This window comes from Nycticebus coucang, chromosome 16, assembly GCF_027406575.1.
Source record: "Nycticebus coucang isolate mNycCou1 chromosome 16, mNycCou1.pri, whole genome shotgun sequence".
Taxonomy (NCBI): domain Eukaryota; kingdom Metazoa; phylum Chordata; class Mammalia; order Primates; family Lorisidae; genus Nycticebus; species Nycticebus coucang.
The window spans coordinates 11,022,547-11,048,824 of record NC_069795.1 but is presented as its reverse complement, the minus strand read 5'-3'; the positions used below and the strand labels follow the sequence as shown (position 1 = coordinate 11,048,824).

At 46.1% G+C, this 26,278-nt stretch overlaps 2 protein-coding genes across 2 annotated transcripts; both read right to left on the bottom strand.

Moving 5' to 3' along the window:
• Positions 1 to 6,440: 6,440 nt before the first annotated feature.
• C16H21orf140 (chromosome 16 C21orf140 homolog) lies at positions 6,441 to 7,399 on the bottom strand. The gene has a single exon (XM_053565630.1). The coding sequence runs from the start codon at positions 7,397 to 7,399 to the stop codon at positions 6,644 to 6,646; it is 756 nt and encodes a 251-aa protein (XP_053421605.1). The 3' UTR covers positions 6,441 to 6,643.
• Positions 7,400 to 25,396: 17,997 nt separating this feature from the next.
• Positions 25,397 to 26,063, bottom strand: SMIM34 (small integral membrane protein 34). The gene has a single exon (XM_053565631.1). The coding sequence runs from the start codon at positions 25,802 to 25,804 to the stop codon at positions 25,397 to 25,399; it is 408 nt and encodes a 135-aa protein (XP_053421606.1). The 5' UTR covers positions 25,805 to 26,063.
• Between the last annotated feature and the right edge of the window lie 215 nt (positions 26,064 to 26,278).

The following is a 26,278-nucleotide window of genomic DNA, read 5'->3' as shown; positions in this document are numbered from 1 at the left end:
GCCCCCAGTGGGTTTTGTCCTTTCCAATTTGCTTGTTGGGATTTTCAGAGAAAGGTGAAGGGGAGAACAGTCAGTCACAGGAGACTTCAGGAATCAAGAGCAGTGACAATGGTAAGATTGTTCACTGCTCAGCACCCAACACATCAAGATCTCCATGGAAAAGGTTCATGTTCTCTCACTTCCCTCAGATGCCAGGGTGGCAGGGAAGGGGGAGCAGTAGCCAGAGCTATGAATACAGTAGTGTCTGTCTTGGTGCCAGTGGCTGTGTGGAAAATTCTCAGGAGTATCTGTTAATGGATGTCTGCCCCAGCTACTGTTCCTAGCCTAGTGGAAGTTTGCATTTTCAACCTGAGAAGTCGGGAATTAAAATACAATCACAATTTAGGAAGCAGGAAAGAATTCACACAGGATGTAAGTTCTAAGTACAGAATAGACCTGGCCCTACAAGCTGCAGACCTCACAGGGGTCAGAGGGGGACTTTCACATAAGCCTGCATGTACCCTAGTTCTCTGTAGGAGGCTGCTCCAGACTTTGCCTGGGAGCCCCAGCAAAGGGATCAGTGGATTCCAGATCCACTGCACCAGAACCAGAGAGAGACCAGGAATTTATGATATGAACATCCCGAGGCTGCCTTGCCCCCCTGTGGTCTGGGGTCCTGTTGGAGCAGGAACGGGTGATGAAAACAGGGGTGTGATGCCTTTGGGTTTCTGCAACCTGGCCCCCACGTTCCAGGCTTGTCAGGGCCCCTTTGCAGCCTGGCCAGGTCCCCCACTCCCACCCCCAGGCCCTGCTCCTGCTCCAGGGACCTGCCTCTGCTCATGTTCCACCCTGCAGGACTGGGGCTTTGCCTGCTCCCACCGTGTCTGACACAGACCCTCTGTGGGCACTATTTCCTCTCTCCTGCACACCCAGCCCCATAAATCCAAGGCCGAGGGTCTGGGCTTTCCATGGAGAAGCAAGTATGCTTGCCCAGTAGACATTCGAGTATATTTTAAGCACAGGTTTTGGGATTTAAAGGGAAGCTTTGGAAATTGTGCAGTCTATGGCCATCTTGTAAAACATGGAAGATGGCAATGATTGGAGTGAAACACTGAGGATGCCTGAGAGTTTTCTGTAAGGAGCGTTGGAGTTTTGCTTTGTTTTTGGCTACCTTTCCTATATGCTCCTGCACCACTAGGGGGAGGTGATTAGCTGCTGATTGGAGTTACTGACACCAGGGCGTCCCACAGGTACACAAAGTAATAGATTTGTTGTTTGATTTGAAATAATTGGTCAGATGCATGTATGCTCGGCTGAATGGAGGTAGGAAGACAGATTGTGAAAGCCACTGCCACGGCCTCCAACTGGTTCATATCCAGCAGCCTTCTGGGCTGTGACTGAGAATAAATGATGTCCCCTTTTCACAGATGAGGAAACTGAGGCAAAGGAGTTCATCTCTGAGGCTAAGGTCCCCCTGCTGATTGGAGGCAGAGACAGGGTTCTCTTCATGATTGTGTTGTTGGGTCCAAGGCGAGTAAGGAAGAGCGAAAGCTCCTGTATTTCAAAGTCTAGGTGATGAAATGGTCAGGCCAGCAGCATCGGTGACACAGTGAGGACAGAGGCCAGGCTGTGGTAAGCGGGGGGACTGATAGGATGGGCGAAAGAAACAGCTCTGAGATTGCATGAGCTTGAGAGTGTGTGTGTGTGTGTGTGTGTGTGTGTGTGTGTGTGTGGTGTCTGCAAAGTCAGGAAACAAACTTATGCCACACAGTGGTTTAGTTACACATAACTGGATAGATTTGAATGATTTTTCCTGTGTTTCCAGATGTTTTGGACACTCTAATGTACTTACTGTGCTTTTCTCAGATTCAGTTAGCCCCATGGCTTTAAACTTGGAGCTGCGTCACCTGAAAACATAGCAGGCTGATTTTTTGAAAATATTATGAACATATTGTTTAAAAAGAAGTTAGCCTGTGTTTCCCAACTTTGCAGCATCCTGAACACCTCAAAAGTGAGGAGAGACATTGGCAGCCTTCCAGGAAGGTAGGATTGAGGAAAAGAGTTTTCTGGAAGGAGGGAGCTTGAGCCTGCTGACCAAGTGCAGGAGACCCCAGGGGAGGGCTGGGTGTAGGAGGAAAGAGGGGGACCCCTGTGCGAGGTGAGGTACTGAAGGGCCTGGGGAGCATGGAGGGAGGAGGCCAAAGAGCCGATATGCCTCTATCTGCAGGGGGTGTGGGCAGACTCACTGGGGGTTGGCTGGACCCATGAGGGGCCAGCTCTGCCCTGCCTTCTCCACAGAGGCTCCTGCTGCTGGGTACTCACATAGGAGCATCAGTAGGGGTTGAAATAGCTGGGTACTCACATAGGAGCATCAGTAGGGGTTGAAATAGCCACAAGCCAAGAAAGACAGAGGGAAACCTTCAACCACTTGCTGGGATACTATAAGCAAGAATCCAAGGCCAGAGGTGACACAAGCCCCCCCTCTCCTCCTCCACATTCCCGAGTGGCACAGGTATGGGGCACCATGCAGACCTGGGTCATCCATGTTGATGGGACATAGAACAAGAGGCTCCAGGAGTTGAGGAATTGTATGGACCCTGGGGTGGGGTGTAGGGAGCCTGGTGGGGACTGGATGTGAAGACATACCTAGTCCCAGAGTAGGGGAAGTGTCTTCAAGGTGAAGAACACCTTGGTTGGAGACCCAGGAATAAAGGTGACAGGCTAGGGACACAGGTGTGTGTGGGAGGACAGCCAGCCAAGGTAGCCGAGACCTTGACCGCAGCTCCCTCCCGAGGCTGTGTGCCCTGTCTGTGCCATATCTGGTGTGGGGAGGGAGTGTCCCCAGGAGGCCTGTGAGGCTCAGGCGTGTGATTGCCCACAGTGAGGACTAAAATTCACACCTAGGATCTTACCCAGGGGGCAGACTCCTCAGTGGGAAAAGGGATGCTTCCACACCCTAAGCTCAGAGGCCTTTCCCTGCTAACGCCCTCTGCTGCTCCCACCTGCCCTCAGAAGCCCAGAGGCCTCTCATGCAGCTTCGTTGCTTGGTGGTGGTTTTTCCCATCCAGTCCCATCCACTCAGAAGGAGAATAGCACCACCAGCATCACGGACTCTCTTCCAGAGGACTTGTCTACAGGTGTGTGGCCCAACCTTGAGTGGTTGTGTATTGTCACCCACTGTTTATAAATGTGGCTGTTCCCAAAGAGGATTCTGGGCTCCTCACCAGCCTCCCTGCCCCACCCCACCAGAAGAAACTTATTATTATTATTAATTCCCTAACCTATTGCAGATGGTCTTAAAAGAAATGCCAGAGAACAAAGTTTCCTTAGATCAAAGTACCTTGAGATGTAACTACTCTTATTCTGTCCTGGTGATAAAAAGAAACAAAAATTTTCCTCCAAGTGTAAAAAGGAAATGAGGGCAGAGACACGAGGTCTAATTGTGGACACATTTGCTTTGACCTCAGCATGGCCTCTGATGACAGGAGCTTCTGTCTTTTGAGCACTCAGTAGGTGCCAGACATGTTGCAGTGGCTTGGCATGAGTTACGCCATTTTAGAGGCCTTAACCTATTTTACTAATAGTTAATTGAGCCTCAGGGAAGTAAAGCAAGTTATCTGAAGTCTCATAGATTAATAAGCTAGAAACTTGAGATTCCAACTAGGTCCATTGGATTCCCAAAGCCCAGTGCACTTTCTGTTGCTTTCTGCTGGAAGTTTCCATTTTTAGTATAAAGCAGCATTTCTTAATTAGGAGTACAATCTTATGTAACTAAATTGTACATTAAAGGTAGTGCTTTTGATCTTTCTGGTTATACTAATGTTCTGTTCCCTCTGCTTGCTTTTCTAGTGACTAAACAAGGCCTCAAAGGAATTAAACCCTAAGCCTGTTTTGTTAAATTATTTTTGTCTTCAAACAAAAATAGCTCTGATCAGTTTGTCTTGTTCATCTGATAACCTAAAAACATTCCATTTTTTTTTTCTCACTGTGAAATAACATGTCTTTAAAAGATATCCTGCCCCTTCCTCCATTTGGTGTTGGAATACATTTCTGCTGTGGTGTCCAGCTGGAGATGGCCATTTTGTGAGCTGACATCTGGTCTGGTATCAGAGGTGAGCCTTACAGAGTATCGATTATGACAGTGGAAAAGGGATAGCTGGGCCTCAGTGACCAAGGTAGGCATGGTGGTGAGGAGCACAGGATGTTGAACCTGATGGCCTTAGGGACTCTGCAGCACCTCAGTGTCCTCACCTGTAAAATGGGATTAAATGAGCTGTCCATTAGCGGAGAGGCAGCCTGAATAACAGCACCTCCAGATTGAATTTCCCTGTGCCTCAGTTTCCACATTTATAAAGTGTAGATAACACTACATCACATGTATAGCTATTAGTGCTTATTACTCCAGAACTCTGGGGAGATGTAGAACAAATGCGATGCTGAAGCAAAAGGCACTCATATCCCCAACTCAGGCCACCTACCCTTGGGCCTGCACAGTGATAGCACATAGAAGTGACCCAGGAAGTCTGAGCACTATTACCTGCTCTCAAGGAACTTAAATCCTGAAATAGAGAAAAAGGCCACACAAATATACCATACAATAAAAGCTGTTTCACCATGTTAATTGCCAATGAGAAATGCTATATTTCAAAGGGCAAAATGAGACTGAAAAAGAGGCTGAATAACAGTTTCCAAAACTATCCAGGTCTTAATCCCTGGAACCTGTGAATGTTACTTTATATGGAAAAAAAGTCTGTGTATGTGATCAAGTTAACATTTGATCACATTTTTGAGATGTGAAGATGATTCTGGGTTATCCAAGTAGGCCACAAATACAATCACAATTGTCCTTCTAAGAGGGAAGCAAAGAGACATTTGACACGGAAGAGGAGAAAGCGATGTCGCCACAAGCCAAGGAAAGCTGGCAGAGACCAAGGGATTCTCCCTTACCCTCCTCCAAGAGAGTGCTACCCTGTCAACACCTTGACCTTGGCTTAGTGGGATTGACTTCTGACTTCTGACTTCTGGTCTTCAGAACAGGGGTGAATAAATCCTGTTGTTTTAAGCCACCAGGTTTCTGGTAACCTGTAACAACAGCCACAGGAAAAAACACAGCACTCCAGGATGGGTTGTCAAGTAGGCTTGCAACAACCATAACTTTACAGTTGGCTCTTTTGGGTGCCTACTAGGGTTCCTTTTCTAACAATGAGAAAAGCTGCAGGAGCCCCCCAAAAGCAGCATTGAATATCCATTGTTGTCTGACAAAGTCTTTCTGAATAATACAGGGAGGTTGAGCAGGGAAGGAAGATAAGCAAAGAAAATGATGCAGTTGGCTATCAGGAATCTGGCCTCACAATCTTATAGTCATCTGTTAGGAGTTGCATAGAAATCTCCATAATTTGTTTTCAAATAGACTTTGTTTTTTAAGAGTTTTTTTTTAGGTTCATAGCAAAGTTGAATGAAAAGTACAGAGTTCACATGTCCCCCCACCCCCACTCCTGCAGTCTCCCTATCAACAGCCCATGTAAGTCGTTTTTTTACACACCTCAGAATGATTATGTCTTCTGTAAAATGGCCACCTGAGTATATATGTGCAGGAGTGAATTTTATGACATATTTAATAGGGGCCCAACCTTTTCCTATAAAAGTGAAAAATATAACATAAACCCTTACAACCTATAACAGAAGCATCCCCAAACTTCAATAGGGTGTTGTGGTACCAGTTGCTGGTGGCTCGGCCACAGGGTTTTGAGATGAAATTCCATGGCAGTCTAATGACCTCCTGTTGGGATTCTTGGAGTTGACTGGGAGTTTGATTGGATAAGGAGGTTCCATAGACCCCTCCCCAACACTGTACCTATTCACTGTCAGCAGGAGCATCTCCTGCTGACACTGAATAGTCCCAACCAAGTCCCACTACAACCAACCACTGTCATATCTTTCTAGGTTCCTTACCCCAACCACCAGCTCACTTTGGAGGGTCTGGCTGAGGTCTCACCTCCTCTCCAGCTTCTCACTCACTGTCCACCACCTTGCTGTCAAGGAAGGAAAGAAAAGAGTCTTGCGCTGCCCACTGTCTCAACAGTGTCTCCTGCTGACGGCAAGCTGGGATTATTTTGTTGGTTAAAACTTGTTGGTACACTACTTAATTTGCACTTCTTAAAAAATTATTTGTAGAGATGGGGTCTCACTAGGATTGCATAGGCTGGCCTCAAGCTCTTGGTCTCAATCAATCCTCCCACCTCAGCCTCCCTAAGTGCTAGGATTACAGGTGTGAGCCACCATTGCTGGCCAGAGTTCACTTTGTATTCAGGTCTGAGACACCTAAAGTTTGACCACACAACCTTTATCCCTGTTCACCCCTGCCCACCACCATTCTCCTAATGGTGGGGTTGGGTTTGCTCTGATTTCTCCCATTAACAAAGCTCCCAAGGTGGCCTTAACACAAGGAGAGTTGAGACCCCTAATTTACCAGAAGCTTTAATGAAACCTCCATAAACTCAAAGCACTTTTCCAGCATCCTTAGGAAGCCCTCAGTCCTTGCAGCATCACTGTGAGGTCTCTGGGGAAGTACCTTGGGGGCAGGGTGTTGGACTCCAGCTCCACCAAGTTGTTGGTAAAGACCATGCACATAGCAGAGTCTCACTACTTGTTGGGGGAATTACCCTTAAGAAAATTTCCCAAGATAGTAGTTTTCCCATCTCCTTACTTTGTTAGTTATTGTTTTCCACTTGCTGGGGTTTATCCTTTCAATCCCTTTGCTAATTAAATCGCTGAGAAGTATATACTGGTAAGAATAGACACTGTCAATGGACTGCAAACAAAACTCTTTTCTGTTATTGATGATAAACCATTTCAGAGAAGACCAGGCTGAGTCTAAAGGGTTCAGGTAATTATAAGGGGAAGGCAGAGAGAGTAGTTCATGGCCATAGGACTTGGCCACTTCTGGGCAACATGTGATGCTTGTTAACTTAATGACTGTTGAGACATAGGACTGGGCCTCAGCCTCTTTGTCTTCCTTTGGCCTCAGTTCCTCTTGCTGCTTTTTTTCTTTGACCACGATGGCACACTTCCCATAGGCCTTTCTCACCACATCACAGAACTCAAGGAACAGGTTGTCTTCTTGTCTGATACACAGCTCATCTCTTAGGAACATCCGATATTTCCAAGGCACCCATCCTTGACTACCACCAGCATGTACAACACACCAATTTGGATTTTGCATGAAATATCCATCACTAAAATCTTCTCCAGTTACAAGATTTTCTTGGATATTGGTTTCCCCAAAATATACAGTCTTAAATCCATTGTAATGCAGCATTCTTAGAGTCTTCAGATGTTGAAGGCATTGCTTTTTCTTGATGCTATCAAATTGACTTCTGATAATGATGTTTCTTAAAAGAGAGTTTGCAAAGTGAGGCATGGTGACTTCTCAAGTGTTTTTCAAAGCTTGCATCTCTTCATCTGGGGAGGTCTGGCCAGTGAGGGATAATGACCTCATAAAGGGCTTTCTTATAGCTGTGCTAGTCCCATAGATACACTTTGGATTTCACAGCATCATGAAATCTATAGTCAGAACAACTCCCTGCTGGCCCATATGATGTGGGAATGACAAATGCTACCTATAGGGAATGCTACTTTGACACCATTTCTGCAGTAGTTCTAGACAAGGTTGGCAGTCTTTTAATGGTAATGAGTGTCTGGTCCCTCTTCATTTGGTTCATTAAGATGGAGAGAAACATTTAGATTCATTTATCCATTCCCAAAATATTTACTGAGCACCCACTATGCTCTGGGCATTGTGCCAGGCACCAGGGATACAGTCAGGATATGTCCAGGGAGGCTTGGACTTGGGTGATGTGTGTCTCTGTGTGCATGGAATTTGCACAAAATCACCATCAAGAATGGCTTTTCTGGGCAGCGCCTGTGGCTCAGTGAGTAGGGCGCCGGCCCCATATGCCAAGGGTGGCAGGTTCAAACCCAGCCCGGGCCAAACTGCAACAAAAAATAGCCGGGCGTTGTGGTGGGCGCCTGTAGTCCCAGCTGCTCGGGAGGCTGAGGCAAGAGAATCGCGTAAGCCCAAGAGTTAGAGGTTGCTGTGAGCCGTGTGACACCATGGCACTCTACCCGAGGGCAGTACAGTGAGACTCTGTCTCTACAAAAAAAAAAAAAAAAAAAGAATGGCTTTTCCCAGATGGCAGAAAGAGGGTGTGGCAAAAAGCAAAAAAAAGCCAGCCTGGACACCTACCTTTCACTGGCGCTGCCAATTTTTGAGTTAATTCAATGCCCCATCTAGAAAGTACTTTTAACTTTACATACACAGGCAAAATGACAGTTTACTTGGCTCTCTAGCAGTTTCTTTGGTTTTTGCTGTATTTTCTTCTACCCTTAATCTACCTTTCTTCAGCATGTGCATGTGGGATTCACTTAGATGAAGACAGAGACAAAATGACTCATCAGGGCCTTTGCTCTGGAAGAGGATTTTCCTACACACAAGAGTTTTCTCAGGACTCGTTTGGACACCCCAAAAAATAAGACCACGCCATCACAGTAGTTACCGTGAAGCACATGGTCTCCAAGCGGCCTCTCCCAGAGGCAGGCTCAGTAGGTCTGAGTTGATAATTAGCTTGTGGTCTTTTTCTCTTGTGATTTTTCTTTTAGCAGTGGAAACCATTTTTTAGACCAAAATTTGATGTAGTTGTCAAATATGTATAACCAAACTCTGACTTTTCCAGTTGAACTAGTAATGGTGGTCCCAGTGTGCCCCTGTTCAGCCACCTCCTACCCTGCCCCCTTCCCAAGGGAAGCTGTGGCCTGGTGCAGCAGTGTGAAAGAGTGCAGAGTACAGGGGGCCAGTTCTAGGACAACCGTTCTCCCCCGCCCCATCCACTTTTTGGTTTTGGATATGAGAAACCTGTTCAAGTGTATAGAAAAGTGTATATAATATGTTCTCTTGTGTACAAGTGTGTATAAATATGCATATATATGCAAGGTGCTTAGTTCAAATAGAAACTATGGAGGAATAAAGCAAATACCAATAAAAATGTTTACCTACAAGGGAAGGAGATCAGAGAGAGGAAAAAAGCAAGAATTCTAGACTTTTCTGAATATACCTTGTTTTATAGTTTTAATGGGAAATGTGTGTATTTTATATTTTTAAAAAGGTAAATAAAAAAGAAAAATAAAACAATCTCTACACAATGCAGATAAAATGGAAATCAATCAACCTAGCTATTTATGGTGTTGGTAAAAAAAAAAAATCACATGGACAGGAATTTATTTCAAATGACCCTCAACACAATATTTTTATTATGTATTCCCTCCTGGGAGATATGCTGAGGGTAAAAAACCCCATGAAACCTTAAGTTGTATTCAGTAGTTTTATTGTTAGTAATGGTACAGCTATTATTATTTTTGAAACTCATGTCTATTTTATGATAAATCAAATTACTTATAAGTAATTATGTTTTTTTTTTTTTTTTTGTAGAGACAGAGTCTCACTTTATGGCCCTGGGTAGAGTGCCATGGCCTCACACAGCTCACAGCAACCTCCAACTCCTGGGCTTAAGTGATTCTCTTGCCTCAGCCTCCCGAGTAGCTGGGACTACAGGCGCCCGCCACAACGCCCAGCTATTTTTTGGTTGCAGTTTGGCCGGGGCCGGGTTTGAACCCGCCACCCTTGGTATATGGGGCCGGCGCCCTACCGACTGAGCCACAGGCGCTGCCCTATAAGTAATTATGTTAATGATGTTAGATATTCAGCTTAAAATAATATGAATATAAAGGAATTGAATCTATCACTATTAATTAATGATTTATTTTCCTCTTTTAAAAATACACATTGCCTACCTCTGCTGAAAAGACCAAGAAGCAAACACAATCCCCAGTAGCAATGTGTATAGGAACCCCAGACTGTGGTGTCTAAATATCACTTCCTACTGAAGGAACTGGGGATCTTTTGATTCTGGGTCTGGGGAGGGAAATGTATGGATGAGTTTGAGGCATCTTGTTCAGCCTAAAAGGAAGGAATCACCTCTTAGTAATTTCCATCACTGCCCCCACCTCGCTCCTTCGCCATAAATTCCCACTTGCCCATGCTATGTTTGGACTTGAGCCCAATCTCTCTCCCCCACAGCAAGGCCCCATTGCAGTTGGGGAGAGAGATTGTACCTACTACCATAGTCTCCTCCTTGAATGAAGTCATCCTTATTGTGCTTTAACAAGAGTCATGGAATGATTTTTCTCTCACTCTTCCCCAGGCCCTGGTGAACATGCTGCAGATGGCAGTTCCCAAGGGGACTGCAGCCAGCAAATATGAAGGTTTCTTGAAGGGGATGAATGGGCTAAACAGAGATTCAAAGAAGTCACTGCAAGTCAGAGCAAGGCAGGAGGGACCAGAGGGCGCTGAGAATGAGGTCATAGGCACGCTCTGTGCTTATATGCAGTCTGCATGCTTCCTGCTTGCTAAGGGTTCTGTTCATTAAACCTCTACATGCACCCCGGGGTGAGTCGACTTGCTGGTATTTCAGGTATGTCCGGTGCTCAAAAACAATTCATTGAGAGGCCAATAGGCTGAGACAGCTCCAGCACCTTGGGTTCTTGTGTCAGCAAAGTAAACCTCAATTCAGTGTAAACAGTAAGGCAAAACTTAAACTTAACCAATCAGAAACTTCCAAACTAACCTCTAACCAGAGATTTCCACTTTATTTTTTATTTTTATTTTTTTATTATATCCATTTAACCCATCAAATATTTTCTTGGTCTTGCTCCTGAGAACCATGTATGGAAATTTCCCCTTGTATCCCTGGGTGGAGAGCTCAGGTGCTTATAGTTTGATGCTGCCCCATTCATGAATCTTTAAATGCTCTGAGGTCCCTTGCTGCCCTGTTTTTGAGTCCTTGAGTGCTCAAGCTCACTGACATTTTGATGTGCCTAAGTTTACCTTTTAACACCAGGAGGGCTTCAAAAGGGATGGGCAATGAGAAAGGAAGAGTCTGATAATCTGTGAGAATGGGTGTCTTTAAGATAACTTATTCATTACCCTTTAAGTTATAAACATAATGCATGGGTGTTGTAGATAATTTCCAGCCAGGCAGAATCATTTGTTTCTGTTCCATTCCATCCTTCTCCACTCACTGGAGGGAACCACTGTTAGAATTTGTTCTGTGTTTGTCCACTTTTCTGCCTGGATATACAAGTGTACGTAAATGTGTGATTTTAAAAAAATCATACTCTATGTTTCATTCTGTAACTTGCTTTTGTAAACCTCAGAATAAATCACAAACGTATTGCCATGTCGTTAGTACTGAGAAACTTCATTCTTTCTGATGGTTATGTAGTACCTCATTGCACGGACCTGGCATATACTATTTGATCAATCCCCTATTTTGTGGATATCTAAGCTATGTCCAGGTCTTTGCTATTTTAAGCACTGCTACTTGAGTATCTCCTTATAGGTTCAGGAGTGTGTGTGGGCAGATGTGCTCACAGGTAGAAGGCAAGAGAATGGAGTAGTCAAAGCCACATGGTTTAATTCCCACCCTCTAAAAAGATTGTGCTAATTTATATTTCTCAGGTCTTTACCACATCATGAAGTTAGTAACTTTTAAGCTTTGACAATTTGATAGCCAAAACGATCTTTCATTGTTTTAACTTCTTTAATTATGAGTAAAGTTGGCAATATATTATGAAAGCAGTGACGAGGAATTTGGTATAAAACACACACATTTAAATGCCCTTGAGGATGATCATGGAGCTGGACGGGGGCCGAGAGTTTGGAGGAAACCAGCCAAAGGAGGATCGTGGGATCCCAGGAGCATTAGAAGGAGGCTCACTTGGAGACCAGACTCAGGAAGGCTCTGAGAGGGGCACCTGGCAGCCTCGGTGCAGGGCAGCAGGGCAGGACGCAGGGTAGGGGGTGGCGTCCCAGGGTATGAGGCACCAGCAGAGAGGTCTATGTGGGGATTCCTTCTGTGCCCAACTCTCACTGGCTAGGAAGAGGCCAGGCTGGAGTCTGGGCAGGAACTGCTCTTTCAAAAGGAACCAGCAGTAGCCTGCCTTAGTGTGTGGGGGCTGAGAAGGGGCCTGGACTGAAGCAAACCTTTGTGTTATGAATAGCCAGAGAAACTCCAAGAACTTGACTGTATTTGCTAAAATCTGCTCCCTTTTCCTCTACATCCTCTGCCAAGCTAAGAGGCCAGCACTGTTGGCCCCCCTCTTTCCTCTTGCTGCCCCTGCCAACCTCTTCCCTGGCAGCCGAAAACCTGAGCATCCTCAGGGCTTCCCTTTCTGGGTGACAGCTCCAGCAGGTTCTCTAAGGGCCTGTCCGGAGGGATATTCAGTAATGAGGTACATAGCACTTTTTCTAGGATGAGTTTGCAAACTTAATTGTCAGACCTCACATGTGAGTGTGTGTGTGTGTATGGGGAGGGGGGGTGTTGTATATGTGAGTGTGTATATTTACAGAGGTGTGCAAATGTTAACACAGGGGTGGTTCATGTTGCACAGAAAGCCAATTACTGAGACAAGGATTATTAAGGAGGAAAGGATTTATTTCAGAAGACAGTCAGCTGGGAGGGGGAGGCACAGACTACCTCAGATCCACCTCCCCGACTAACAGGGTCAGGGGGGTTTATGGAAGTGAAAATGGATAAAGTGAAAATTCCGTGTGTGGATGGGGTGCAGGGCACGCAAGCGCAGCGAGGAATGGCGCAAGTACACACATCCCATGAACAAAAAATGGTGGACAAATCCTTCCCCAGGGTGGGGATTTTAGTATTATAATGAGCTAGGCGTTAATATTGTTTATTCTTTTAGCCTCGTGGGCAGACTCAGTGGTTCTGGAGCACAATCTGCAGTGGGTAATGCTTGTCTTTCTCTGGACAAACAGGTGGTGTGAAGCACTATAGTTATCTCAGGGCTGCAAAGAGGTTCTGCTGTTCCTGGGGAAAAATCTCAAAAAGGATTGCATCAGTGGACAGAAAGTTACAAAGTTCTACTCCAAGGTCCTTACTGAGACCTCTCTGTCTCTTTCTCTAAGACTGCAGCTGCTGGGCCGCTGGTGCTGAAATAACCTTCACTGTCACAGTCTTCTCCAGTCAAGGCCACTCAGCTGTGTTGTGTGACTAGAGACGTGAATGAACAGCAGCTTTGCCATGGGTGTAAACTCGCTCCTGTAATTATTAAGTCAAGAAACAGACAATACACCGTGGGATTGCATATAGCAAAAATCTTTATTCCAAGTTTTAGTTTTATACTCTTCCAGTCACCTACACACCTAATCCATTATCTATTAGTTTCATCATCTTATCTTCTTTTTTACATATCTGTAATTTAACTTGAAAGGAAATATTTATCATATCAATGCAACCACTTGTGTAGTAAATCTCTTCCTCTAAATAGTGACTAATTTCCGAGCAGGTCACAAAGACAAAAGCAGCCACAGGGGAACTGAATATCTTCAAGCATTCACTCAGTTTACTCAGTATGAAGTAACGTAAGGACTGTGTCCTTCCCTCAGGGCAGAGCACCTATAGACCTCTGACAATATGTTGTTAACATATGTCAACCCTCTGGCCCGTATCTCTGAGGAAGGGCGGCATGCCCTTGGATCTCAGGCTTCATGGGGTGTACAGCTTCAGAGAAAAGGCCTAAGGAATTTTACAACTCCAAAAAAGCCTAACTCTGTGAGTAACCCAGGGGGGTCCAGATCTCTTAAGCCTCTGGAAGAAAAGCAAGTCATTTTAAACTCACACTGAATTTACTTTGTGTGCTTGATGTAGGATATGTTTATTTCTAAATATTATCCTACATGCTGCTTCAGTCCTGATGTGAACACTGAAAACCCATTTGGAATGTGAAGGAACTAAGATACTTGAGAATTGTAACATTTTGGTTATGGAGCTGGTCACGCACCTGTGTGTGAGTGTGCACTGGTGTCTGTGTGACTCACAAATGCCTGGAAGCTGCAGGGCCCTCAGTGGCAGGTGTGCTTCCTGTTTCCTTAGCTTCGGGGCAGCCCATTGACCCAGGACGCCTTCCCCAGGCTGGGCACAGGGTGGCAGCATATCCCCCGGGGCACCCCTCCCACAACCGCCTCCCATGGCCGCTTCCCACAGTGTCCCCAGTTCCCCACTGCTGGGAAGGAGCTGGAATCATGAGTCAGGGTGATTCCAAATTCTCTCCAACCTTCCTCAGGTTCACCTTGGCTGAGGTGAGCTCCCACTCGGCCTCCCTGAGCCCTTTACCTGGGAAGGGACGAGGCAGCTCCAGGGCTGGCCGGGCTACACAGCTCAGCCTGGGAGCTCCACAGTTGCCTGCCCGGCCCACACTCAGAGTTCTGACAAGTCGTTCTGGGGTGAGGGATTTTCCAAGCTTCCTGGGGATTCTGGCGGGGTTTTCCAAGCTTCCTGGTGATTCTAGAGGGAAGCCAAGGTGAGAACTCCGGCCCTAGGACAAGGTCTAATCAGGGCTGGCAGGATCTGTGGGTGTAGAATGTTGGTGCTGCTGGAGCATCAGGGTTAGCTGTTTGTTTGTTTTGTTTTGTTTTTCCAGCTGACACCTTGATTTCATCAGGATTTTGAAAGGAGCAGAACTCCCTTTTTCTCACATACACATCTATATGTAGAGACTTTTCAATACAAAGAGTTTGATTTTATGTAAATAAGGAAGATGGAAAGTAGAGGATGCGATTTCGTGTCCCTTTCCTCTCAAAAAGAGGTGGTGCGACTTCGTGGTGGCCATGAGTTCCACTCCCGGGACTTTTGACTGATGGCAGGATGGATGGCACTTCTTGTCCCCCATGGTTGCGAGGAGGAGCCATGGACTAGTTCTAGCCCAGGAGTGGTGGGTGGAGGTGGCGAGAGCATTTGCTGTCCCAGGCAGGACGCTCCTGAGCTCTTGTCACTGGCAATGTTCCAGGAGGGGTAGAAGTGGCAGCCTGGGTCTCAGAGCACATCCCTAGTTGACCTTCTGTGCACACGTGGAAGGAGAGAAATACTGAGCTACTGGGGTGGTGATTTCTTATAGCCAAACTAGCCCTGATGCGCTTGAAGTCCTGGAATACCGAGGTCCCTCTCCTATAATAAAGCAAGAGTCTAACTAAATCCATCTATCTAGGGACCAAAGGGGCAGGTGCTGCCTTGCTGCACCCCCAGACAATTGTTCCAGAAGTCAGAGCACCTGGCCTGGAGTGATGTGTGCCCCAGCCACCTTTCCATGCAAGGCTCCAGAGGCCACACGGATAGGATGTGGCAGAGCTGGGACAAACATTGCTCTTCTGATGCAAGCCCAGCATGCAGCTGCAGGCTATCAGGACACCATGCCCCGAAACTAGTAGCCTTCCTTCTCCTTACCTTAAAAAAAAAAAAAAAAATATATATATATATATATTTTTATATTTTTTAACAAATACTTAATGGAAACATTACATGGGCTTTAGAATCTATTAGATCTGGCTTGGAGCCTCTTACTAGCCATGTGCAAGTCTCTTCCCTAATAAATCCTCCCTCATGGAGTTTATAACAGGAACAAGGGCTGGCCTCAGTCAGCACATCCAGCAGTTAGTAGCAGTAGTTAAGTGTTAGTTATCCTCTCTCCTGTCCCACCATTAACAGGCAAATGGATGCCTGCCCTGAGCGTGGTTCAGGTCTTCATCCATCTCCCATGAAGCTTTGGTTCTTTTGGAAAAAGCCATGCCAAGTCCGGCTCAGGCTTAAACCCATCTGCACAGTCCCCTCTCCAGCCCCTGCCCTGGTTCATGGGTGTGCTTGTAACCTAAGTATCCTACCGCCAGATAAATATCAAGATTCTTGCTAGCACTTTGGGAAGCCAAGGCAGGTAGATTGCTTGAGCTCAGGAGTACAAGACCAGCCTAAGCAGGAGCAAAACCTCATTACTACTAAAAATGGAAAAATTAGTGGGGCATTGTGGTGGACACCTGTAATCCCAGCTACTTGGGAGACTGAGGCAAGAGGAATGCTTGAGCCCAAGAATGTGAAGTTGCTTTGAGCTATGATGATGCCATGGCACTCAACCCAGGGCAAACAGAATGAGAATCTGTTTAAAAAAAAAAAAAAGATTCTTGCGTGTATTTCTGAGCACCTAGACTCAGCATGTCTTTTCCTGAGATCTGTTCTTCGCCCTTCATGTAAAAAACCCTCAATACTGTTCAGACATGTCTTACCCCATTAGGGGACACAGCCTGGGCTCAAGCTGGGACCCCATGGTGTTTTCTGCTAATTAAACTTCCTGATTTGCTCCACGCTAAGTGTATTTGCAAGGCAGGGGATGTGGGATAAATAGCCCTGCCTGGCTTGAAGAGGTGGCGGCTCCCTGCTGCACCTCATACTAAATAGAGACACACATATGTAACGTGCCTGTCTGCACCTAGTGGCAGCTTGGGGCAGAAGGTACGTGACAATCAGGGTTTCAAACAACCCAGGAAGAGCACTGACACGGGGCAGAGACTCAGCATGTCCCTAACAGATAATAATCACAATAATAATGCTCTCCAAAGGATTTGCAGACACATGAAAGCAACATGGGGAACCATGTCATTGAAACGAGGTGGCTTAATTTGACATTTACAACTTTTACTGGAGATTCAACAACGTAATCCTGCTGTGTGGTTTCACTTCATTAAATTTTCCAGTGTGGTTGACTATATTGCTAATGCCGATGGTGCGTGATATGTGCCTCTTTTTCTGCCCTGTCCTGAGGTTTATTGATTAATTTTTCAGCTCTGCAGTGACATACTGTCCTGAGTCACCAATACTTCATATGTCCCTCCCACCCCCACTATTTAACAGAGTTTATAGCCTGTGGAAAACTTACTCTGTCACACACTGTTGTCACCTTCTAACCCTCGGCCAGGTCTGGGAGGGGTAGTCTAATTTGTGTAGTGGTATTCATTTCTGCTTGGTTCTGGGCCACCCAGAGCCTGGAGAGGCCATTCCCCTTTCTAAAAGCGACCCACCCTGATCACTATTAAATGCCAAGTGCCTGAGAGGCTCTGGGGTGGGCATTCCATTCCCTGAGCTCCCCTTTGCACCCCTCTCATTTCTGGCCAAGGTTAGCTGCCTCCACCCTGGCTCAGCTCCGCTTTGCTCTGTCACCCTGCACTGTGTTGCTCTGTCTTCTCTTGGAAGAGAGGCTGGAGGAGAAGTTCACAGAGTTTCCTGGGCCAGGGCTGATACACAGTCATCAGGTGGTGTAATTAAACTTTCTGATATGCTCCACGAATGGCAGGGCTGGTGGGCAGGGGCCCGCACCACCGCCCGGCACTATATCGTTTGGAGAGTTGTTCCCCACGGCCCTCCTTGGGGGGACCCTGCATGCCCCAGGCCACCCACTGTCCTGCCCCCAGCAGCCTCCCTGCACTCTGACTTCCCACATTATGGCCTCATGTGGATGTGCACACCAAGGTCAGGCTCACCCTGCCAGCCACCTCCAATGACCTGGAACTCCACAGCATGGAGGGCAGGTCCAGACCTTGTGCTGAGAGACCTGTCCACGCTTCGGCCAGGCTTCCAGCCACACCAGACTGTGTCCCCAGAGGTGGCCCCAGCCCATGCTGTGGCTTTACTCAGGCCAAGGCAGTGTTGCGAAACTGCAAAGTTTACATCGTCCCTGCCCACCTTGCCACACCATTTTCAGTAACTCTCACTTCCACATGACCCTCTGTGTTCTCCTCTCTTCCCTTCCCCTTACTCTCTTTTCGTCCCCTTTCTGATCTCCCTTTAATGACCTCAGTGGCCCTGGTCTCAGCTGGAGTTGAACTTGGCCTCACTGCAGTCTCTCTCCCCTGTTGCGGGAGTCTGAATGAACCAGTTGTGCTGCCTTTAACAAGCGTCCCATACTGCTTTTTACTTCCACGCTCCGTCTTAATCCGTTTGGGCTGTTATAACAAAATACCATAGACTGGTTGCTTAAACAGCAAATATTTATTTCTCACTGCTCAGAAGCTGAAGTCCAAGATCAAGGTTTGTGCAGATTTGGTGCTGGGCGAGGGTCTTGTCTGCCCCCATCACAGGCAGCAACTCCTGGCTGTTCTCACGTCGGGGCAAGAGCACTCTGGTATCTCATCTAAGGGCACTAATCGCATCAGGCGGGCTCCACCATCTTGATCACATCTAAATACCACCCCATTGGGATTAGGGCTTCACCATGTGCATTTTGGGGGATGCACTCATTCAGTCCATAGCACATGCCCAACACCCTGACGCCCTTTCTCCCTGCATGCTGCCCACCAGGCTCAGCTGGCCTCTGCTCTGGAGGACAGTTTCCTGGGTCTTTCTGCCACGCACAAGGAGCATACCAGGCTATTGGCCACCCTGCCAGTGAGCGAACACCCCAACTCTCTCCAGTTACCCACTCAACCAGCTTGGCAGGACCTGCTGCCCAGTGACTGTGGACCAGTGGTGGCCCAGGCAGCTATGACTCCTCCCCCAGCCAGTCGCTGAAATGACACTTAAGGAGGTCTGAAACCCAGTCTGGGGGAGGGGGACCCCTTCCAAGTTTGTCCTTTTCTGGGTACTCAGTTACCTTTCAGAGTTCTCTCTGCATCTTTATAGTTTATTCCCACCATATTTTAATACCTCTTTATAGGAACTTCCTCTGTTCAAGTGACTGTATGGTTTCTGTCTCCAGCTTTATCTGATGGTGTCATAACAGAGGCAAGAGTTCAGAGGACGGGACGCTGGCAAAGGAGGGACCACATGCGGGGGATTTAGTGCCTGATACATACCAAGGCCTTTTATTTTAGCTTTTATTATTTATAATGAGTGTTGCTATTTTTAAAGCACAGCTGTAAATATTTATTGTGTGTTTTGCAACGAGTGGTAATATCAAGATCAGTAAGATATTGTCCTTAAAACAATAATCTCATGCTTCAGTGGGGGAAAACAGGCCAATATTTACAGCATTTATGGTGTAGTGTGATAAGGGCTCTAGTAGATGGAACTAGTTTTCGGTGCCTCCTGCAAGCATCCACCTCCCCCGTCCTTGCCCCATTCTGCAAAGATTTCATTAAATCTGGCGGAAGCCTTAGTCTAACTGCCTCTCCAGGCCTTTGTTACTTCCTGGTTAGCTAAAACTCAACTAGTTGACCTCACACTCCCTTCTGTCTGTAATATCCCATATTTGCCTGCTGCTTCAATCTCCCCGAGTCTGTCTGGACACATCCTTACATCCTTCATTGGTGTCCAGTCCCGCCCACTTCAGCATTTATTCCATGAGTTTCATTGTTGAGACCTTGGCTGGTGGAAGTGGAGGTGGAAAGTCATAGGAAGGTCATTCACCTGTGTGATCTGTCATCCCATGGACCCCTAAAACACCTCTCTGTCTCTGTGGAATAGTCCCCCCACCGTACCACATTCACAGACCTTCCACACTCACTTCCTGTACCAAACACTTGGCAAACACATGTCGTTCCTGTCCTGGGAGAGATTCTGTTGAGTACAATTTTCTTTCTTTGATTCATCCCTGTGTTTACAACGCACTACTGTAGCCCTGGGGGAACAAGAAATTCTGCCTTAGGGGTCAAGAAATTTTCAGAGGTGGGGGATATCTGAGCAACAGTCCCTTTGATTAGCATTTTCTTCCAGCCTCTGAGAAGTCACATGACCTAGGCCCCGCCCATTAGAGCCTCCACTCCCTGGGCCACCGGCAGCACCTGCTCTTCCCTGGTCCAATGCCCCACAGTCCTCTGATGTTTGAAAGTACAGAAGAGGCACAAAGAGAAGATGTGGGGCTGAGCCATCTTCTGGGGGATCCTAGAAAAAAGGTTCTTCAGCTGGGCCACAGACTAAGGGCCCCAGAGCAGACTGACCCTGGTCCTTCCTGGGGCTTGGATGAGCTGCTGTCCTTTTGATTCTGTGAATCGGTTGCCTTCCCCAAAGTCATGTATGTGCCCTTATCTTATATCTATTATGAACACATGTACTTTTCTTGCAGGCCTGAGAGCTGTTTTCTGTGGTTGCCAACAGAAGAGCTATGACCTATTTGAAGAGTGAGTTGGCATTCTTCTGCTCCAGTAGCAGTCTGGACAATCAGTCTCAGTTAGGAGAATCAGAGCCCATGTGCTATGCTGGGAAGAGCTGCACAAATATGTTTAGTCTCCAAATGCTTTTCTGAGATCCTTTTTAAAAATGTGATAATTATATCATATCACAAAATCTAATCATAATGCAACTGAGTTGAAGAGAAGGGGATTTGGAATAGATATGTTCCAACCACCTGGGGAAGCTCTAGGAATCTTGATTCAGTTTGGTATTCAGCACAAACCCTGGTACCCTTGCCACAGATCTTCAGAGGAAATCATCCCTGGATCCATTCTGCACTGCTGTTAAACAAGTTCCATTTCAGAGGAAAGCCTTTATCTGACCCAATTCCCCTAAATCCTGGCAGAAACTTACCACAGGAACAAAGAAAGGCATCGGGAATGTTGGGCATCAGCGTGCCCTGTTTCAGCTCTTCAGCTCTCTGAATCAAGCCCTGATGCTGTGGTGCTCACCCCCGCCATGTCAGTCCAAGTTCATTGGCTTGTTAAGATGGTGATTAATTCTCTGACCCTGAGCATTTCAGATTTAAGGAATTTTGTGCAAAATATCAATGATATTTGAGATCATTTCCCACAGGTAATGCTTGAGATGGAGCCTACACTCATCTAGTTCCCATCCAAGAACACAGCTCCAAGGCTGACTCTCTCAGACCAGCTCCCAGAAAGTGAGTAGATTGTCCGTACAGTGCATGTAACCATGTGTGGGTGCCAACAGGACAACGGTGGCCTTTGCTCCTTAGGAAATGCCTGTGGAGTCAGTCTGTGACCCATGTTTAGAGTGACAGGCCTCCATGGAGTTCCCATGGCAGTTTGTTGACAGTCCGTGCTGAGTCAATGAGGCAGAATCCCCTTGACTGCTCTTTGAGAGGTCAAACAATGAGGAATCTCACAAAGGACCATTGAGCTGAAATAAGAAGCATACTAAATCTATTTTTTTCCCTACAAATACAAAAAGCTAATAAATAGAAAAACCTTGGTGGAAAAAATGATCCCAACCTCCCACAGGCCACATTACATATCTTATCTTTTCAAATTCTTCCCCAAGGCCCACTTCCTTTAGGAAATAACTTACCAGTGGTACTGAAACTGGGGCTAACCTGATGAAGCCCTGTAGCCTTAACCTCGTTTGCTTTTAATACCTTATTTCCAGCTGATCATAAAACTCCCACTAGCAAGTCACTTGCCAAACAAGGCCCAGCTCACCTCCCACGAGCTTTCTCACCATGGCTTCTCTGTCTGGGGGGTTAGTTAGACAGGGGCTCGGAGTTGTATCTCAGGAACTAGGGGGCAGCTCTTGTTCAGTTCAAGCTGGTTAAGACCACTGAGCTTGCCACTGGGCCTGTGGGTGCATGAAAAGTGACCTTTTGACATCAAAGGGCTAAAAACTCCTCCCTCAGATCACACTAATGCCACCATTTCCTGCACGTGGGTCCTGTGAAGCTCCATCATGCTTACACAGAAACCCCAATTACATCGCCTTTCCCACCTGCCAATCATTATCCCATAAGTAACCCTAAGCCAGTGGTTCTCAACCTGTGAATCATGACCCACAGGAACTATATTAAAGGCTCGAGGCATTAGGAAGGTTGAGAACCACTTCCCTAAGCCCTATTTTTTAGGGAGGCAGACTTGAGATTTGTTCTCTCATCTCTTTGCACAACAGCCTTATGAATATAATCTTTTCTCTTTTACAAAAACTTATCCCCACAGTTACTGGCTTGCTGTATACAGGCATAATCAACCTGGCTGGTAAAAGTATCATTTAGGATATTTTTGGCTATGAGGGAAAAAGAAGCCTAGTTGTGAAACACACTTAACTAAAGGGAACTCATTGGCTCACAAAGTAAAAATTTGCAGTAGTAAATGAAGGCTTTGGGCCAAGTGATTGGGGCGCTATTATAATTTTCTCAGTTCTGCTCTTCCCTAGATGTTTGTATTTGCCCTCAAGTCATCTTTTCTCATGGTAGCAAAATGGATCCAGCAATTCCAGGCTCAGATCTGCTTTTCACACCATCCTGAGCAAGAGAGAGCTTTCATGTTCCAGAACTCTGGTCATTCTGATTGGGTCAGCATGCTTAGGCCAAGTGTCTATCCTGGACCCAGGAGAAGGGATGTGCTGATTGGATTGACCCAGGTCTCTTACTGGAACCCTCAAACTGGATGTAGTTTCAACTTCCCGGGAGCCCTACGGATCCCCAAAGGCAAATTAGGGGAGTTGGGATAAGGAAGGGAGAAATGTGGTTTGCGGAGGCAACCAACAAGGGATGGCTATACCAAAGAACTCCTTAAATTCACTTAAGTTCTGACCATTCACCCCCATTCTAAGGCATCCTATTAACCATGGATTACATTTTTGTACCTTCTGTTTTGTCTTGCCCCACCTGTAAACTATATAAATAAACTGACATTTTTGTTTCCAATCTGTGGGATGATGATGATAAAAATGATGACATGGAAAATGTGAAAAGAAAAAAAAATACTTGGAGGTATATCTCATCCTCCAAGAACAAAAACTTGGAGTTTAATTCTCACCTTTATGAGAGTATAGGCCTGATTGCAAACCACTGTCTGCAGACAGGAGATAGATGTTTCGTCTGTAGCCCATGAGATATCTCCAAAAGATGACCTAGATGAACTTTATAGAAATCGGTACAAAATATAATTTTTCTCTTTGCTCGCTAAAAGCTACTTGTAGAAATTCTGCTGATCACAATCTCCCTAAATTAATCAGTTGTCTAGACTAGATCTTATTTCTTTTTAGGCAGAGACAAGTATATAAATAACAGATATTTATAAAGTATTTGAGTGAATCGTATGATGTCTGGTGACTAAGGTAAGGAAATCTGAAAGCATCTGTTCTATGTGAAACACCTGAATCTCACTGATTCAATTCACAGCACAGGTCATGAACTGATTATAGGCAAAAGGACTATATGCCTCTGGCCAAAAAAGCTGTTTGAGAGGGAGCAGTGAAAAGACTTTGTGCAGGCATACTTGTGAGAAACTGAGGCAGAATCCCATATGGCCGAGTTGGTTGCAGGCATAAAACCCCCCTGACCTAAGGTCAGCCTGGTTGGTTGTGGGTGTAAAAACCCCCTGACTTAAGGCCCACATGGGAGTGGAGGCTTGCAAACGAGTTTCTGTATGTCTTAAGTATTTCCTAACTATGCCTTGCTTAAACATTAGAGTAACTGCCTCCAAATGGTGAGGCCAGTAAGGCAGATATTCGATCTATCTTTTTCCCCCAGAGTCTCAGGCTTTATCAGATAAGAGCAAAGAAGTAATGGCTAACAACACATTCTCCATTAAGTCATGTATTTTTAGGAAGATTAAGTTAGATAAAGTAGTTATCAGTTAATCCGGTTAAACCTTAGCCTATAAGGATAGCTTTAGATAATGTTAGTAAAATGGTTGTCAGTTAATCTGGTTTATCCGTGGGCCGTAAGTACCAAGCAGTAAGAGGCCTGGGGCCAAGGTTTAAGTCATGTGTTTATTGATTAAGTTATGTGCCTATATAAGCTGGGAAGAAATAAAGAAGTTTGCTGCTCACCATCATAGAGCTTGCAGCCACTCTTTGTTCCATACTATTTCAACTGCAGGTCTATACTCTGCGTCACTGATCGCGCATAAGGGACTTCATGCAACAACTGATATTCAGACAGATTCTCCTGTCCAACAGGGCAACATAGCCATTGCTGAGACACTACTTGCCAATGGATTAGTCATTTCCTGTGCCAGAATAGCATCATCACCACCATTGTCAATATCAACATCAACCACTACCACCACCACCATCAATCAATAACTAACACCAACCAGCACCACCAATGGGTACCACCATCACCACCAACCACCATCAGTACTAACACCCCTACCAACACCACCACCATCAATACCACCACCATCAACATCAACTATTACTACCAACACCACCACCATTAGCATCAACTATCACTATCAATGCCATCACCATTAACACCAACCATCACTACCAACCATCACTATTGTGGTAATGATCGTTGAAGCTGATGGTGGTGATGGTGGTGATGGTTTATATTAATTATAGATGTTGGTGATGTTGGTGATGGTTTATCAATCAATGTCAACCACTATCTATGTCAACTACCTCCACCAACATCTACCATCAACATCAACCACCACCACCACCACCACCACCAACATCTATAATCAGTATAAACCATCACCACCACCATCACCATCAGCTTCAACTATCATTACCAGAGTCACCACCAACATCCTCACAACAAGGTTTATATTTACATATTTATTTTACTTTTCAGAATATATTCACATGAGTGATTTGTATATGGATCTTGTACATGGACACAGTGTACTTGACAAAACTGATGGGTCTAACATCATTATCCTCATTTTGTCCGTATGAAAACTAGGTTCTAAGAGGTGAAGTGATACATCGAAAAGACATCAAAAAAGTTGATAATCAAACCCAGACCAAAGTTTGAGTCTTCTGACCCCAAGACTAAGGCTTTTCTCATTTCATTTATTTATTTATTTTTGAGACAGTTTCACTTCATCACCCTGGGGTTGAGTGCCATGGCATCATAGCTCACAGCAACCTCAAAACTCCTGGGCTCAAGCAATCCTCTTGCCTCAGCCTCCCAAGTAGCTGGGATTATAGCCATCTACCATAGTGCCCAGCTAGTTTTCCTATTTTTAGTAGAGACAGGGTCATTCTTGCTCAGGCTGGTCTTGAACTCCTGAGCTCAAGCAATCCACCCGCCTCAGCCTCCCAGAGTGCTGGGATTCCATGCGTGAGCCAGTCAACTCAGCCCTAAGGTTTTTGTCAATGTATCCCATTCTTTCAATGAAAATGAAGAATTTCCAACTTCTGTTATTAATAACTTTGGTCCTATACTTGAGTCAGAGTGTTTAAAATAAAATAATCCCTGAAACTATCTGTCCCAACCCCCACATGTTCCAAGTGGGCAACTAGCTGCTCAGTTTATGTGACCCCCTGAGAAGGTGAATTTTAACCTAGGGGTTTTATCTTCAAATTCAGCCTTTGGTCCATGGCCAGAAGCTGCCTTCCTGTGCACCCGAGGAGTGTCCTAGATTCCTCTGAGGACAGCCAGTGTCCCACATTCTTCCCTGGAGCACAGGCTTTGCCAGTGAAGGGTGAGTGTGGCTAGAAGTCTCTGCCCCACTCTCTCTTCTCAAAACACCAGAAGGCCCGAGAAGGAGATAAATTGCAGGGTCCAGTCACACCCCCACCAGCCAGAGGCACTCACAGGCTCAGCTCCTCTCTCAATGTTCCAGATGAATCCAAAGTTGCTCCCCTCCCAAGAAGATTGGGGCCTCCCTAGCGGAGACCTCTGGCTTTCAAGGGATCTCCTGGGTTCCGGTCTGGGGTCTGCTGTTTCCACACTTTGGCCCCGGGCTGGCCTGGTCAGGCTGCAGGGCAGCTCTGTTGCTAATGGTCAGTGCAGAGCATTTGGCTACCCTGCTCTGGAGCCCTTTCTTTTTGAGTTCAGAGGCCAAATTTGAGTGATAAATGTCTTCCAAGGACTTATCATTCCTTCTGAGGATGTTGCTGGCCAGCCGGAGGAGGAAAATCACCCCATAGATGCCAATGATGGTGAGGATGTACCAGGCGGCGCTCGTCCCGTCTGGCACCTCCAGGGACCTGGTGGAGTTGGTGCTGTTCCTCCCCTGCACTTGGCCACCCAGCAGGGGCTTCAGGAGAAAGCTGGCCTGGGTCTGGTTGGAGGCTTCGTGGGGAGTCCACATGGTCACTGAGAAACAGAGAGGTCCCGATGAGAGCCAGCATCTGGAAGGAAGGCTGCCCGGTTTAGCCAAGAAGAGAGTGTGCAAAGGATGCGGACCAACAGACTGGGGGGAAAATGGACTTTGACATATAAAGAGCTTCTCATGTCACTCAAACAAGAAAAATGCACATGAAAACTACAGCTACGTAACATTTTGTTACCTATTGGAGTTGTAAATTCACAATGTTTTAGAATATACCCTGACGGTATGTGCGCAGGGTAATCAGGCTTTTGTATAATTTCTTGTCAGCCTGAGAGTCCATACAACTGACATTGAGGCCATAGTGACAAGATCTACTGACGTTGCAAATGCACTTACATCTGACTCAGCTGTTCCATCTTGAAGAATTCATCCTAAAGACGCCCTAGACAGGGGTGTCCAACGTACAGCCCATGGGCCACATGCTTATTTTGTGAGGACTTTTTTTGCTTATCT

Bases quoted from the DNA above. Each gene is read 5' to 3' on its own strand.
- C16H21orf140 (XM_053565630.1), bottom strand. From the start codon at position 7,399: ATGCCTCACTTTGCAAACTCTCTTTTAAGAAACATCATTATCAGAAGT.
- SMIM34 (XM_053565631.1), bottom strand. From the start codon at position 25,804: ATGTGGACTCCCCACGAAGCCTCCAACCAGACCCAGGCCAGCTTTCTC.